The 14,560-nt window shown below is 38.7% G+C and overlaps 1 protein-coding gene across 3 annotated transcripts in view; it reads right to left on the minus strand.

Annotated features, from left to right (window-relative positions):
- Positions 1-14,560, minus strand: part of LOC148045605 (pericentrin-like) — an 86,438-nt gene that overhangs the window by 59,231 nt on the left and 12,647 nt on the right. For all 3 annotated transcript variants that reach the window (XM_087716700.1, XM_087716698.1, XM_087716701.1), the window contains exons 8-13: positions 13,321-13,585; positions 12,736-12,823; positions 11,050-11,266; positions 7,353-7,582; positions 5,618-6,081; positions 616-842 (exon numbers count right to left, since the gene is read on the minus strand). In XM_087716700.1, the coding sequence (XP_087572826.1) occupies positions 616-842; positions 5,618-6,081; positions 7,353-7,582; positions 11,050-11,266; positions 12,736-12,823; positions 13,321-13,585 (1,491 nt within the window). The remainder of the gene's footprint in view (positions 1-615; positions 843-5,617; positions 6,082-7,352; positions 7,583-11,049; positions 11,267-12,735; positions 12,824-13,320; positions 13,586-14,560) is intronic.

Consider the following 14,560-nt stretch of genomic DNA (forward strand, 5'->3'; position numbering starts at 1 on the left):
GGGAGAGAGGAGTGGTAGAGGGGGAGGGGAAGTAGGGTAAAGGGGAATGTTGGAGGGAAGATGGAAAGTTGGAGGGGGGGCGAAAGAAAGGGTGTATGGAGGGTCGAAGAGGTACATTGGGTTTCTATTTTGGAGGGTATTGTTGACAAGAGGAATGGCTGTGTTTATTGTTTAATGTTATATGGCCCCGGTTATGCACAGTATATATGTGACTGTACGAAATGAAAATGGAAAAAATAAAAACACATTTACAATCTAAACTGTTATGTATAGTGTGCCCAGGGCTGATAGCCCAATCACATTGCTTTCAATATGTAGAAGAGCAAACAGTTTATTTTCTTGCTATCCCTTTCCTTCTAAACTCTCTGCAAGGGGGGAGGGGACTCTGGGAAGGAATAAGACAATGCAGATTAAATATAATGGTAATCACATGAGTGAGGAATACTACAAAGGTTGTAATTGAGGTTTTTTTTTCAGCACAATCATAATTTAGATCAATCACTGAACAAATGGTTGATAAAACAAAGACTATCTGTATAGCAAAGCTATGGAAGACAGCAAGAACATGGTTGCAGAATTCTGTCAAATATTTTATTTTCCCTTTAAATTATTTACCTTGGCAAATTCTATTGTTATTCTTTAATTTCCATTGATCTATTGTTTTCAATGGATGTGAAAGTAATGTTTCTTCAGCTATGATCTCTTGCGACACTCCAGATGCCAAGCTGTCATCAAGACAAAGGCCAATTTTCTTGAAGATAAGATCTTCCATATCTTTTGTGGACTGCACCATTGTCAGAAGTAATTTCAAAGCCATCTGACAAGATTCTTGTAGTTTATCCCTACAACAAAACATTATACATTGAATTGTTCCGTTTGCCATTTGCACTGATTACGTCTTCTTCCCACAATGATTTTTTCCTTATTAGAAAACAGGAAGCAAATTAAAACAAAAACAAAAGTTCACATGTTATGTATTTATTAGAAACCATCCAGGAAAGGCTAAAATAGGTGTAATTCTTATACCATTTCTCCCAGAAATTATTTCTAGTCAAGCGCTGTTCTAAAATAAAGTTGAAAATTATAACTTTATTTGTAATTTTGTATTTTATTTATATATCTAAAATTACAACTTTGCATAAAAAAGCAAACAAGATAAGTCATATTTCAGCTAAAATTATTCTTCCTACATTGACACAGAAACACATGGAAATTTAAGTTTTACAAATGACACTAAGATCTAAAGGTGAATAAGGATATTTGTCACTTTCTTAGGAAACTGAATTGGTAGATCAAACAATTCAAGGTGGTATGCAGCAGCCTACTGAATAGCACCAAGGAACAGAATGCAAGCAACAGTTAATAAATAAGAGCAAAAAAGCAAAGTTGCTCCAGGCTTTCCTATTAATAACTTCCATTAAGCATTCTGTATATTTTAATTGTATTACTACTTAATCCTTTAGCATAAATTTTCCTTTTCTCCATCTGGTAAAAATGTGCACCTTTCCTTGTAATGCAAAGTATTACCAAAGTAGTCTTATGCACCTAACCAATTGATTTATAACAGCTTACTATCACATAGAGATTAGTTATTGCTCTTTAGTGTTTAGGCTATCAATTGGAAAAGCACTGAGCGAGTTTTTAAAATTGGACCAAGGGAAAAAATTATCACGTAGGAGTGACACTATGGTCCCTAGTTTAATTGTTTCCAGAAACTACAAGATCTCAAACAATGGGAAATTAGAATAGAATTATATTAGCTTCATCCTTTATTCTTAAAGACTTTTGGAAGCAGACTGAGGAGAGATACACAGGGGTGAAATCCTACCTGTTCGGACCAGTTCAGGGAGAACCAGTAGCAGACATTTGGCCTGGCTCACTTGCCCCGCCCACTCTCTGCTTTCCACCATTCCAGCCTGTCTCCCCTATTTCCTTCCCTGCGGCCCTGCCATGCTTGCCTGCCTTCCATGCAGACTTCCCAGTGTCCCCGTGGCCAGCTTACGAAAGCAGGCAAGATGAGGACCGTGTGGAAGGCAGGCAAGCATTCTGGGGACAGCTGTCCATGGGGAAGGTAGCTAGCACTCCCTTCTCCGCAGCCCTGACATGCTTGCCTGCCCTTCCATGCGGCCTTCCCGGTAGTCCCCCATGTCCACTTGTCCAGCCTGGCCCAGCCAGTGAGCGGCTGGCCGGCCCTTAGTGGAGATGCAGCTGCTGCTCTGGGGCTGAGAGGGGCAGTGGCAGTGCTCCAGGAGGGCAGTCACAAGGCAGATGTCCTGGGGATGCTGCACATGCGCACCATCTGCCCTCCCGGAGCACCGATGCCACTGACGCCCCTCTCACCCCAGAGAAGCGGCTGCGTCTCCATCAATGGCCAGTCGCCGTCAGCCTTACCAATGCATAGGGTTCGTTGGGATGATGGGCATGCTGAATACACCGGTGGAGGATATAGAACAGGTGTCGGCAACCTGCGGCCTGAGAGCCACATGCGGCTCTTTGACCCCTCTCCTGCAGCTCCCTGCTGACCCATTTGTGCAATCTGCTCTCCACCCCGAAAAGACATGAGCCTCTCCGCAGAGCCGCATGGCTGAAGTGCCCCTATCATTTTCTCCGCATTGCCCAGGATTGGCTGCTCCGCCTCCTTCACAGTCAGCTGAGTGTCAGCCGCGGTCTCCTTCGTGTTGGCTCAGGAAGAGGGGAATGGGGAACAGGGAGCAGCCACTTCCACCGGATGCAGGGAGGAGAGCTCCAGCTCTCCTGCGCTGTGCAGGGCTCTGCTTCCACAGGGCTCTCCTGCGCTGCGCAGGAAAGCTGGAGCTCTCCTTCCTGCATCTGGCGATGGCTGCTACACATTCCCTTCCTTCCTGAGCCAACATAAAGGGGACCACGGCGCTGAGGAGTCTCCTGCACAGCGGGGTTCTCCTGTGCTGCGCAGCCAACTACTTGCCTCACTGTGCACTGGAGGCAGTGGGAGGACGAGTTGCTGTCCCCACCACCGTTATCCCTAGGAGGGTATTTTGCTGGCAATATACATGCCCGCAAAATAGATAAAAGCAAGAAAGGGGTAGAAAAAGAGAAAGAGAAATGAGAAAATGATGGAGAGAAAGAATAAGAAAGAGGGAAAAGAGAGGGAAACAAATCAGAGAGAGAGAAGGGGAGAGAGAGGGGGAGAGAGAAATGAAAGAGAGTTGGAAGGAGACAATGAGAAGAGAGGAAAACAAATCAGCGAGAGAGAGAAATGAAAGAGCTGGAGGATGAGAATAAGAGAGGGAAAAGAGAGGGAAACAAATCAGCGAGAGAGAGAGGAGGAGAGAGAAAGGAAGAGAAAGAAAGAAAGAAAAAGAAAGAGAAAGAAAGGAAGGGTGAGAAAAAAGAGAAAAAAGGAAAGAGAAAAAGAAGGAAAGAAAAAAAGAAAGAGAAAAGGAGAGAGACAAGAGAGAGAGACAAGAGAGAAAAAGAGAAAGAAAGAGGAGGTGGGAGAGACAAGAAAGAAAGAAAAAAAGAAAGAAAACGGATGACTACAATTGAGCCAAAAAACTTGGTTGCTAAGAGCGTTGTTAAGCAAGTTTCACCAGATTTTACAAGTTGGCCACGCCCACCCAGTCACATGACCACCAAGCCACACCCACAGAACAAGTAGGGAAAATTTTTGGATTTCACCACTGGATATACAGGAATACTTTTCACCATGGATCTTTTTCAGGGTATTTGTACTTAAAAAAGCTGGATATATGATATCATTAAGAAACTGCAAGCTACATAGTTAGCAGTGACAAAGAGCTGATAACAGTAAATCCTAATTTCACTATCACCTTTTAAATGCTTGGGTATTCATAGTTGTGGATTATTCATTCTACTACTATATCACACAGTTGTTATTTTTATCCTTGCTGCTTGACAGGCATGAGATTAATTTCCACCTAACTCAATTTTATTTGTTAGACTCTTCACTCAACTTATCCATCTACCTTTTTATTTTTTGACAATAAAGTTTTTAATGCTATCCATTCATCATACCGTCAAGACAGCACTATGTTGAAGATCTGAGAGATCAGAAAAATGGTATGATGATTTTACTTGGGCTAAATCAGATTCTGCATCTTTCACTACTGTAGTCTCTGCTTCCTACCAGTGTATTTATATTAGAAGAAACACTAATATACTGTAATCTCCAAGTGCCTCTTTCCCAACCCATCTTTAAAAATGGCATATTGGTCAACTATATCATATAGTTAAAGATGTAAAGAAGTTTTTTTTATTTCTAAGTTTCATATAATTCTGGAATAGAATATTCATAATCAGGACATCTCTCCTAATAAGTTCTGCATTATATCATGGTGTTTATACAAAAGTTATATTAAATATTATATATTAACATGTATTGTAATTTCCCTACAAATTATCTTAAAATTCTGAAATGATTTTGAAATTATTATTATATTGTGTTACATTACTAACGTTTAATATTAAATGTTTAAAAGTTGGTCTTATTGTTGATAAATGTTATCTTTAATATTCTATCATACATACCTGCCCATCCCCCAATTCCCCTTCAGGGTAAGCAGTATTAGGCAAAGTGCCAAAAAGAGGGAAACAATTAATAAGCACAATAAATTAAATGGATATAACAACAAAAACACTTTTTACTAGATCTAGTTGACGCCAACACCATTCATAACTCTCTCTATATCTTTCTGTTCTTGAACAATCCTCTCTTCCAGCACATCCATAAATCGTTTCTTTTTTTCTCCTTTAAATTTCCTGTCCTTGACTGTCATTAATGCTATCCAGGTACAAGTTTTTTGGTTTTCTTGACATCTTCCTCATTCTTCCTTTATATACGCTATTCATTGTTCTGCAATTTGATCTTCATTCATTTTTCTATATGATCAAATTACTTCGATTTAGTACTACTATACTGATTATTAATTCATTCTATCATTCATTCTTGACGTTGTCTACTTTCGCCATATTTTAAGTAATTCACTTCAACTTACGGTAAGTAGTTGTATGCAGGTTTAGTACACATTTTAGCAAAATATAATTTACTTGTTCTTTTTTCCTTTCATTTATGACTTGAAATTATTCATTCCATTTTTTTGTCAGTATAAATAACTTGTTTATTTGATATATTAATTCTCAGACCCATACAATCTAACAAGCTAATATCAACTGCAAATCATTTGGATTCTTGGCAAACAAGACTACATCATCTCCATACAAAATATGCATACATGTTCATAGTTTGTTTACTTTATATAAAATCCAAAATGTACTCCAGAATGTTTCAAGTGTTCAAACCTTTCATTCCTGTAACTGTCAATATCAGATCTCAACATGGCTACAAGAATATTTTCTTCCTGATTCTCTCTCTCTTGTGGATATAGGTTAGGGAGAGCGTGTGAAAGGCACCATGAGAATAGGGAGGATGTACAATGGTATGTGAGAGGTACTGTGCAGATTGGGAATGACATATAAGTGTCGGCATGGTGTGAATGGGGAGGGCCTGGGTGCAGCGGGTGCACAAGATGGGGCAAACTTACCCCAATGACTTGCAATCTTCCCTGTCATTGACTTTCTGGGGAAGCTATTATTAGAAGTAATAGAAAAAATTACAAACCTGCTTTGTGCTTCTTTATGTTTAGCCTTATATTCTTCTTCTAAAACTTGTTTGGCTTTTTTTAATTCTTCGGCCATGAGGGTCTTTGTGGAAGATAATTCACTGTTACATTGAGCCAAAGTCTTCTGTGTATTCACTAAACTGTCTTCTAACTGCTGGATAGTATTCTGTTGCTCCTTTAGAGTTTTCTGTAATTCTACAATTAGAGCAGCCTGCTGTTCTTGAAGACAAGTCATTTCTGCTTTTTGAAAGTCAAACTGTCTTTGCCATGTTTGCTTCTCATATTCTGCCTTGTTCTGAAGCTCTTTACGAAGTAATAATAATTGTTCTTCAGCTTCTGCTACCAATATCTCCTTTTCATGTCTCCATTCTTCAGCTTCTGCTTTATGAGTCTGTTCCACTTCCTGGAGCAATTTTCTAGTTTTTAATTCAGCTGTATCATCTTCAATTAGTTTATGCTTAATCTATTAAATATTACAAAAAATCAATTTGTTGTCTATGTCCAGATTGTCATCATTTCTCTCCTTTCCCTCCTCCCGTTACCTACCATCCTGATACCACAATCCATCCTATCTCCTTCATCAATTGTTCCCTCAAGTCCTGGGAACCATTTAACACAATCATCTCCACAACAAACAATCACAGCCAACTATCAGTGAATAGCATCTCCCCAATCTGCTCCCGCTGTAGCACATTCAGCAGCTGGAGGAAACACCAAGTGGTTGCAAAGGCTACACCCCACATTCCTTTTACCATTTGCTAAGGGCTGGAGCTACTTGCTTAATCTCCCAGTACACAGAGCCAGTTCAAGATTTTAGGATTGCAACAAAGAATGCCGAAGGCAGTCCCACAGGAGATCCAGCAGGCAAATGTCATATTAGCATTTTTATTAAATCTTCATAGGGCAGAAATTGCTTTCTCCACTTTTTATTTCACCTTCCTTTGCATACAACTCAACTTACAGCTGTAATTGAGTCTGCCAATTATGGTGGTAAGTCATTATGGTCATAGCCATGTCATCATGTGATCAGACCAGATTTTATCATTTTTGCAGTGATAGTCAAGCATATGACACGGTTGTAAAACAAACCCACTGTTCACTATGGGGTGGGTTTCCCCCCAGAAACTGGAAGTAAACACCGGTTTCTGGGAAAATATCATAAATTGTGGTCATGTTACCATGGAGTCCAAAAATAGTTGTAAATGCTGGCCAGTTGCCAAGCACTTAAAATGTAGTCATGTGACCCAGGTGTGGCTAGATATCGTAACTTTGGAACTGAATCATAAGTAGTTTGGGGGGGGGGGGTTCCAGTGTAAGTTTAAACAATCGCTAAGCAACCAGTCATAAGTCAAGGACTACATATATTCCGACTCTTCTTTCTTGTCCTGATAAAAACATATTTATTTACTGACCTTGTCATTGACTTTTAGAAAAATGTCTGCTACAGTCAGTTTGCTTTTTTCTATACTACCAATAACAATCTGAATATTTATAAGCTGTTAATGGTAATAACTTTGAGCTAGTTCCATCTTTAATAAAGCCATCTTTTAAATTTGAAATTAAATTACAGTATTTTTACTTATTTTTGTTTACCCTTGATTGCATAGTAAACACACACCTTATTGGTATTTTTAAAAAATGGCATAGATTACTATTTTTCAATAATAAAGATAACTTAAATGCTTAAACAAATTATTTTCTAAAAGCAGTATTTTTGCATTGCTCAGTATATACCTGTTCTAATTCTTCTTTCACATTCTTTTCTTGTACTATGCCGATTTCTTTTAATTCAGAATTTTTTTTCTTCAGTTCTTCTATTTCTTCTTGTTGACTAGAAATGGATTGCTTCTCAAGCTGAAGGGCATTCTTGTATTCATTCTCTAATAACAAGAGTCGCTGTGCCACTTCTGTTTCTATCTGACGTCTAGCATCTTGAGTACTTTGTTGACGAATTTTAGAAATCTCTGAAAATGATGAAATGTTTTAAAGCAAAGAAAAGAGGGTTTCATAGACCAACAGTCCTCAATCTTTCTGGCTCTACGGACTGGTAGAAGTGATGGGGGTGGTGGGGAGGTTGGGATTGGAGACAATGGCTTCATGGGTGAAACTTAATTCTGAGCATGCACAAATAAAGCTTTACGTGCTCACCCACAGACTGGTTCCCAAAGGCCTGGGGGCCCCTCTGATAAGACTGTAATTGATACTTTGTCTTGTGAATTCTGAGAAACTATGTTGTCACTTCTATTATGATGCAGTTAAAATTATTCATAAATCTAATTCTCTGATAAGAGACAATTGTCAAGCCACATGACGTAGCTGGAGAATATTGGTTCTGTCCCAATGAAAGCCAATCTAGAAAAGTTACTCCTGCAAGTTAAAGTGTCAGTAGAGAAGATATATGTATCTAAAAGTATGTTGAAATTCTAGAGATGGGATTAACAGAGATCTTATTATTTAAGGAATAAATCAGGAATATCGTCCCTTCATTAGTTTTATAAATAACTCAAGGCAGTGAACATACTTAATACTCTTTTCTTCTACTATTTCCTCCACAACAACAACCGTGTGAGGGGAGTTGGACTGAGAGTGAATAACTGGCCCAAGGTAATTCAGTTGGCTACTAAGAATTGCAGTAAATTTTATAAAAGGTTTCAAACAATGTTGCTCTAAACCAGTGGTCCCCAACCCCCGGTCCGCGGACCGGTGCCGGGCCGTGGAGTACCTGGCACCGGGCCGCGCAGCGGCCGGGGGCCATGATCGCTCTTTTAAATCCGCTCCTCTTAAATGCATTTCTCTCCCCCCCCCTTTGGTCCCACCCTCGGCTCTCCCTCCCTCGCCGTCTCCTCCCTTCTCTCTCCCCCCCTCCCGCACCGATCCATCGCCAGGGAAAGAGAGAGTGAGAGAGTGAGAGAGGAGAGAGAGAGGGAGAGAGGGAGGGAGTCAAGAAAACTGTTCCGGCCGCCGCTGAAATGACTCAGTAACTTTTGCGCTTGGATCTGCTTTTTCAAACCTCCCCCAATCATCATCGCCACCCTCTTCCTCCTCCTCCACCACCACCATTTGTTCCGCTAAAGCTCCTAAAGCTCTCTCCTCGGCTTTTCCTGCTTTCTCCCTGTCACCCAGATGCATGCTGTGGTTCGAGAGTGCGGCTCAGTTTTATGTGTCCGCTTCTCTCCCTTTCTCTCCACACCCCCCCCCACCTCCATTTAATTATTATTTTTTAAAAGAAAGAAAACCGTAGTTCTGCCAATTGCAAAAAAAAAAAAGTGTGTGTGAGTGCATATCTGCCGGCGGGTGTGTGTTTGTGTGGTGTGTGTGTGTGTATGCGCGCGCGGAGAGACTGGTTGGAAAGGAAGGACAGGACTGGCGGTGTGTGTTTCTGCAGCCCCTCCGGTGGAGGCTGCACTAGCCATCAGATCTGGTGTTTTTTTTTCCCCCTCTCCTTTTTCCGGCAGGTCGTTTTAATCCTTGCTAATTACTTTCTGTTCTTCACTTGCCAGCTTCCTTCCCACCCTCCTTCCTCCTCCTCCCCCCCCCGGCCGGGTGCGCCTCCCCGCTTTTACTCCCAAACAGTTATATATTTATATATATATTTATTTTCTCTCTCTCCACGGCATTCGCGCGCGCGCGCTCTGTTCTTTGCCCGCCGAATGTGGTGGGGAGGGGGAGGGCGGGCAGAAAGGTTGGTCCGGGTTGAGGGTTCAGGATGGTCTTTGAGGAACATAAGTCTGTCCGGGTGGGGGGGGCATATTAAAGCACTTTATATTTATGTAATTGTATTTTATTTTGTAAGGCATGTTTAAATACAATAAAATAAAAGTTGTTTAATCAAAACAATCTGATATATAAACAATCAATGTGTCGTCGCGAACAACGCCCCCCCACCCCTGCGCGCGCTCAGCGGGCCACGGTAAAATTATCAAAGGCTGACTGGTCCGCGGCGATAAAAAGGTTGGGGACCACTGCTCTAAACAATATAACCAGGTAATTCAACCATTTAGTTGCAGATTTATCAAATTACACATGATAAAATATTTCAATATAACTTTCAATGTATTTATGTAACTGCATTAAATATAAGGTTTACCAATCTTTGTAGATACTGTTAGATTTTAAGATATTTTTACAAAATTACTGTGTTATATAGCAGTTTTAGTTTACAAGATTTACAACAGCAACAAAAAAAATGTGACATTTAGAGACTGAGTATATTATGATACATATTTCTCTATATATTAGGATATGGTTAGGGTTAGGATAGCAGAGGATGGGGAAGAACTATTCTCTGCCAGTTCTGTACTTAAGCCATTAATTGTATCCTTAAATCATTAGTGTTTGATCTTTTTAATTCTTAAGAGGTTTTCTTTTCTTTTAAGCAAGCAATAGCAATAGCAGTAGACTTATATACCGCTTCATAGGGCTTTCAGCCCTCTCTAAGCGGTTTACAGAGAGTCAGCATATTGCCCCCAACAATCTGGGTCCTCATTTTACCCACCTCGGAAGGATGGAAGGCTGAGTCAACCCTGAGCCGGTGAGATTTGAACCGCTGAACTGCTGATCTAGCAGTAGCCTGCAGTGCTGCATTTAGCCACTGCGCCACCAAGCAAAATTTCAATATAAAAAATACTATATCCCAAAACTGCGATGAGGAACCTTCATTTGCTCCCATATAAAATACTCATTGTAAAATACATTTTTAATTTTAATAATTAACTGCTATAGGTAGTCCTGTCCAAACAAATATGAAGGGATTTGCAACCTATGCTCAAGTTACAACCCTTGCAGTGACCCTAAGATCACACGATTGAAATTAGGGCATTTGGCATCCCACACACACAATATGTTGCCAAGCTTGCTGCATTCATGTGATCACTATTTGCAATCTTCCCTACAGGTTTCCCAGTAGTAAGTCACTGCCCTGCCCCCTTTTTAAGCAATGTGTTTGCTCTATGAGGGCGGGGCGGGGGAGGGAGGAGACACCAGACAATCTTTCCTATACTTGACCTGTTGTTTTTTTCCCATTGCACAGAGATGATATTGAAAAGGAAGGGATTACAAAGGGAGAGCAGGGACTCTCCACTCTGCAAGGGTGGGGAGGAGGGGATAGAAAAACAGGTCAGGCACAAGACAACACAAAATGATTATAATGGCAATCATGTGAGCAAGGGACACTGCAAAGGTCATAAGTGTGAGCATTGGTCGTAAAATTATTTCTTCAGCATCATCGTAACATCAACTGGTTCTGAACAAGCCAGTGAATAAGTGAGATTTTTCTCTACAATATATGACTACTGGCTAAGTGGATAATCAATTATTTATCTTTGACATTTGATGTAAAATGTGCCAATTTATAATGTAGAGTTTTTCTTTTAAATCTATAACATATCAGGGCATTAAAAAAACCCAGCTTTCTTGTGAAACAGTCTTTTACCTTTGAGATGTTCTTCTGAAATTTTTGCATGGAGCTGTTCAAGATGTAAACAATGCTTCTTTTTCAGTTGTTCTATTTCAGAAGTATATCTATCTGAGAGCTCCAGTTTCAGCTTCATAATATTCTCTTGATACTGGAGTGTGAGAGTAGATCTTAATAACTCAATCTCATGTAAATGTTTTTTATCCAAACGCAGTTGTAAAGAACGAAGTTCTTCCTAGAGTGAACAAGTAACAGAAACGTATTAAGACTAGGAAATTTAACTTTTAATCTAATTTAAGTATTTTGCACTATTTTATACATTACCACAATATATACTCTTGGTTAAAGTGCAGTATTATACTAAAATATGCAGATGACATTTTACAACATGACAATCAGGTTGAGGAAGCTAAATCTTCATAAAGAAAATGAGAATTGAACAAGTGTTAAGTATAGCATTGGTTTTAACAACCGGAATATTACTGCAAACGAAGTCAAGGGGCAGAAATGAATAAAATAATTCAAGGAAAAATATTCAATGAGAATGATTTTAGAACACAAGTAAAATATTCAAAGTGATTAATTTATAGTGAATTATCTTTTAAAAAGATTTAAAAAGAATATGAAAATAGCATAAGCATTAAAATTGTGTTTTTACATATTTAAAAATTTGAGAAAAATGTTTTTAGAGCAGTTTTAAGATGGTAAAATTATATATTTATTTTCTTCAAAAAATATTTTTTCCTGTGAATAAAAACATCTCTTTGAATTGGGAAGTTCAAAACTACAAAATTTTAACCACGCAGAAGGAAATGATTTTTCAGATCACATTTAAATTAAAAATGGATTGCTAAGACCTGACCAATAACGAATAGAAACAGAATTCAAAGAAAATTCAATCCAGCCATTCAACATAGCTCAGGAACAAAGAGGGCTGCCCTGCTTCTCTAATGTGAGCTCTGGAAAGATCTGCAGTGATCCACAGCTTGAGTAAGCAGAGAAGGCCATTCCGTTTCTGGGCCATGTGGCACAACCCTGGAAGTAGCTGCCATTTTGGAGTGCCTGCAATTCAGTGCAGCCGCCCCCCAAATGGCAACCACTTCTGAAACCATGTCATGTGGCCCAGGAACATAACAGTTTGTCCTTCTTCCCTAACCCAAGCTTTGGAGATCTTTGAAAGCTGTGTGTGATAGATGATGCAAGGTGAGGAGGGTCTGGGATCCAATGGGGTGGGAAGCAGGCCCAAGACTTGTAGGGACTCTAAGGGGTGGGAAGTAGAGCACAGAATGCCTCAGTGGGTAGGGGAAGCCTCTGGAGTCTTGGCATGTGTCCTTTACTAGTCCTCCAGCGCCTCCCTTGCACATATTTAATGACTGCATTGGAAAGAGTAGGGAGGGGGATCGCAAGCACATGGATGCTTCACTTAATGGCTGTCATGACTTCTGACTGTAATGGGCAAGTTCCATCAAGGTTATCAGTCAAATACTATCTGTAATTCAACTGTTGACTGTTCAACCTAACCATTTAAAACAGAAACAAGAACACTCTTTTCTAATTTCAGTAATAGGCAGCTTGCAAGTGGGAAGCTCCACTGTAAGGGCATGTTCTCAGCAAATCGTACCCTGAAAACTTTACTCTATAGAAATCAGGTAGTATGGAGGAGCTAAATAACTTTCAAATACTATTTATTGCTTGGTAACTGACCTTATAGTGCTCCAATTGCTGAGTTAACTGTTCAAACAAATCCAATCTCTCTCTTTCTGTCATTTCTTCCAATAGTGTAATAGAAGGGCTATATAAAATATATGGAATAATTCAGAAAAATAACTTTAGCTAGTATTCTTTTAAGAACAGAATAATTTAAACTTTCTGAATTACAATCTGAATCTTAAAATCCTCACATATGTATCAATATTGTAACCTATGATGAATCAAATAAGAAAATACTAGCATCAAGTAAAGCTATATGGATTTCCTAATTCATGTTCACTTATCATAGTTAGAAGATACAAGTTAGTAACATACAGCTAATTTCACACTTTGCTCAGTAAAATTCTAAAATTCCAATATATGTAGAACAGAGGAATAATTGCTCAAGTGTCACTTGAAAGCTATTCTCGTATAAACTGGAGTCATAGTACCTTTTCCTATTCTTAGTGAACATGGCTAACTAAAAAGTTTTCTTTAACAAGAAATTAAGATAATTACTATATTCATCCTAAACTAGGATTTAAGGCTTACTGAGGTGGAACCAATAGCAGAATAGCAATATTAAATTATTAGCTTCACCCAAATTCCATATCTTGTTCTTGTGATTTTTCCATCTCCTCTATGGAATAATCTTTTACTTCTTGCAATCTCTGATGCAACATTGTTAATTCTTCTCTGTAATTTTCTTCCACAGACTTTAATTTCTGTTCAAAATAAAGTCTTAGTTGTTCCAACTCAATTTCATGTTCACTCTTTTTTTTATCCCATTTAAGTTGATAATCTTTTTTTAGATATTCCAGTTCTTCCACATGTGAGGTACGAGCAAGCAGCTGTATTTTCAGTTCTGATGGGTAAAAAATATTGTTCACTTTAAATATATTAATTCAGCTGATTTTTTTTAATGCAATCCCTATACTATTAAGGTTTCAATACTGAATGCAAACACTACTGAAAACAATGGGACTTAATTCTGAATATGGAGATCTCATTACAAAAACATTCAATAGGATACTGTACATTCATTCACACACACACACACACACACACACACACACAGTGTGTGTGTGTATGTATGTGTATATATATAATGATTTCAGCTAAAGTTTGTAATATAATTTGATTTTCTCAGCTGGCCCTCTGAAAAGAAATAATATGAGAAATAAATGAATAAACTGTTTTTCATCCGTTTTTTCTTTCAAAAGCCTCCTCATTCTATCTTGCAAATTTGAATTTTACAGGATGCCAATGATTGCTTAATCAACTCAAATCTATACTCTACATAGGGAACGGATATGACAGTAGTTTTATTTTATTCATCAGACATATATGGCTGTCAGATTACAAAGATTCAAGTCAGCTTTTCAGATCAAAGAAACACCTTAGATCCCAAATGATAACCTGACACCCATTTTTAACTGTTCTTTTTTCATTTCTTCATTTCTCAGGGGAGAGGCTGCAATGCTTTCTGGGCAAATAATAATAAACACTTATTCTTTCTATGGTATAACTATATTGCACTGTACAAAATTAGGGGACCAGAACAAGAACTAAAATTGCAAAATTAAATTAATATTACTCCACAATATTTTACTATTTATTTAAAATGTATTTTTAGAAGGGCTTTGGGGATAACATGTAATGCAAGGTTACAAGTAGCACATTCTGCATTAAGCTGGAAAACCAGATTGGGGTCTTGTAACCTAGGATGAATTAGTTGTGCAATTCCAATTGATAAAGGTATAGTAATTCCATTATGCTCTATCAGATCCTTAAAAGAGAGTTCCTAAAGAAGGAAAGAAATGTCTTATTTCTTTAAATT

Source organism: Thamnophis sirtalis, unplaced genomic scaffold (genome assembly GCF_051295495.1).
Source record: "Thamnophis sirtalis isolate CommonGarterSnake01/CBP01778 unplaced genomic scaffold, rThaSir2_p1.2 scaffold_5, whole genome shotgun sequence".
Lineage (NCBI taxonomy): Eukaryota > Metazoa > Chordata > Lepidosauria > Squamata > Natricidae > Thamnophis > Thamnophis sirtalis.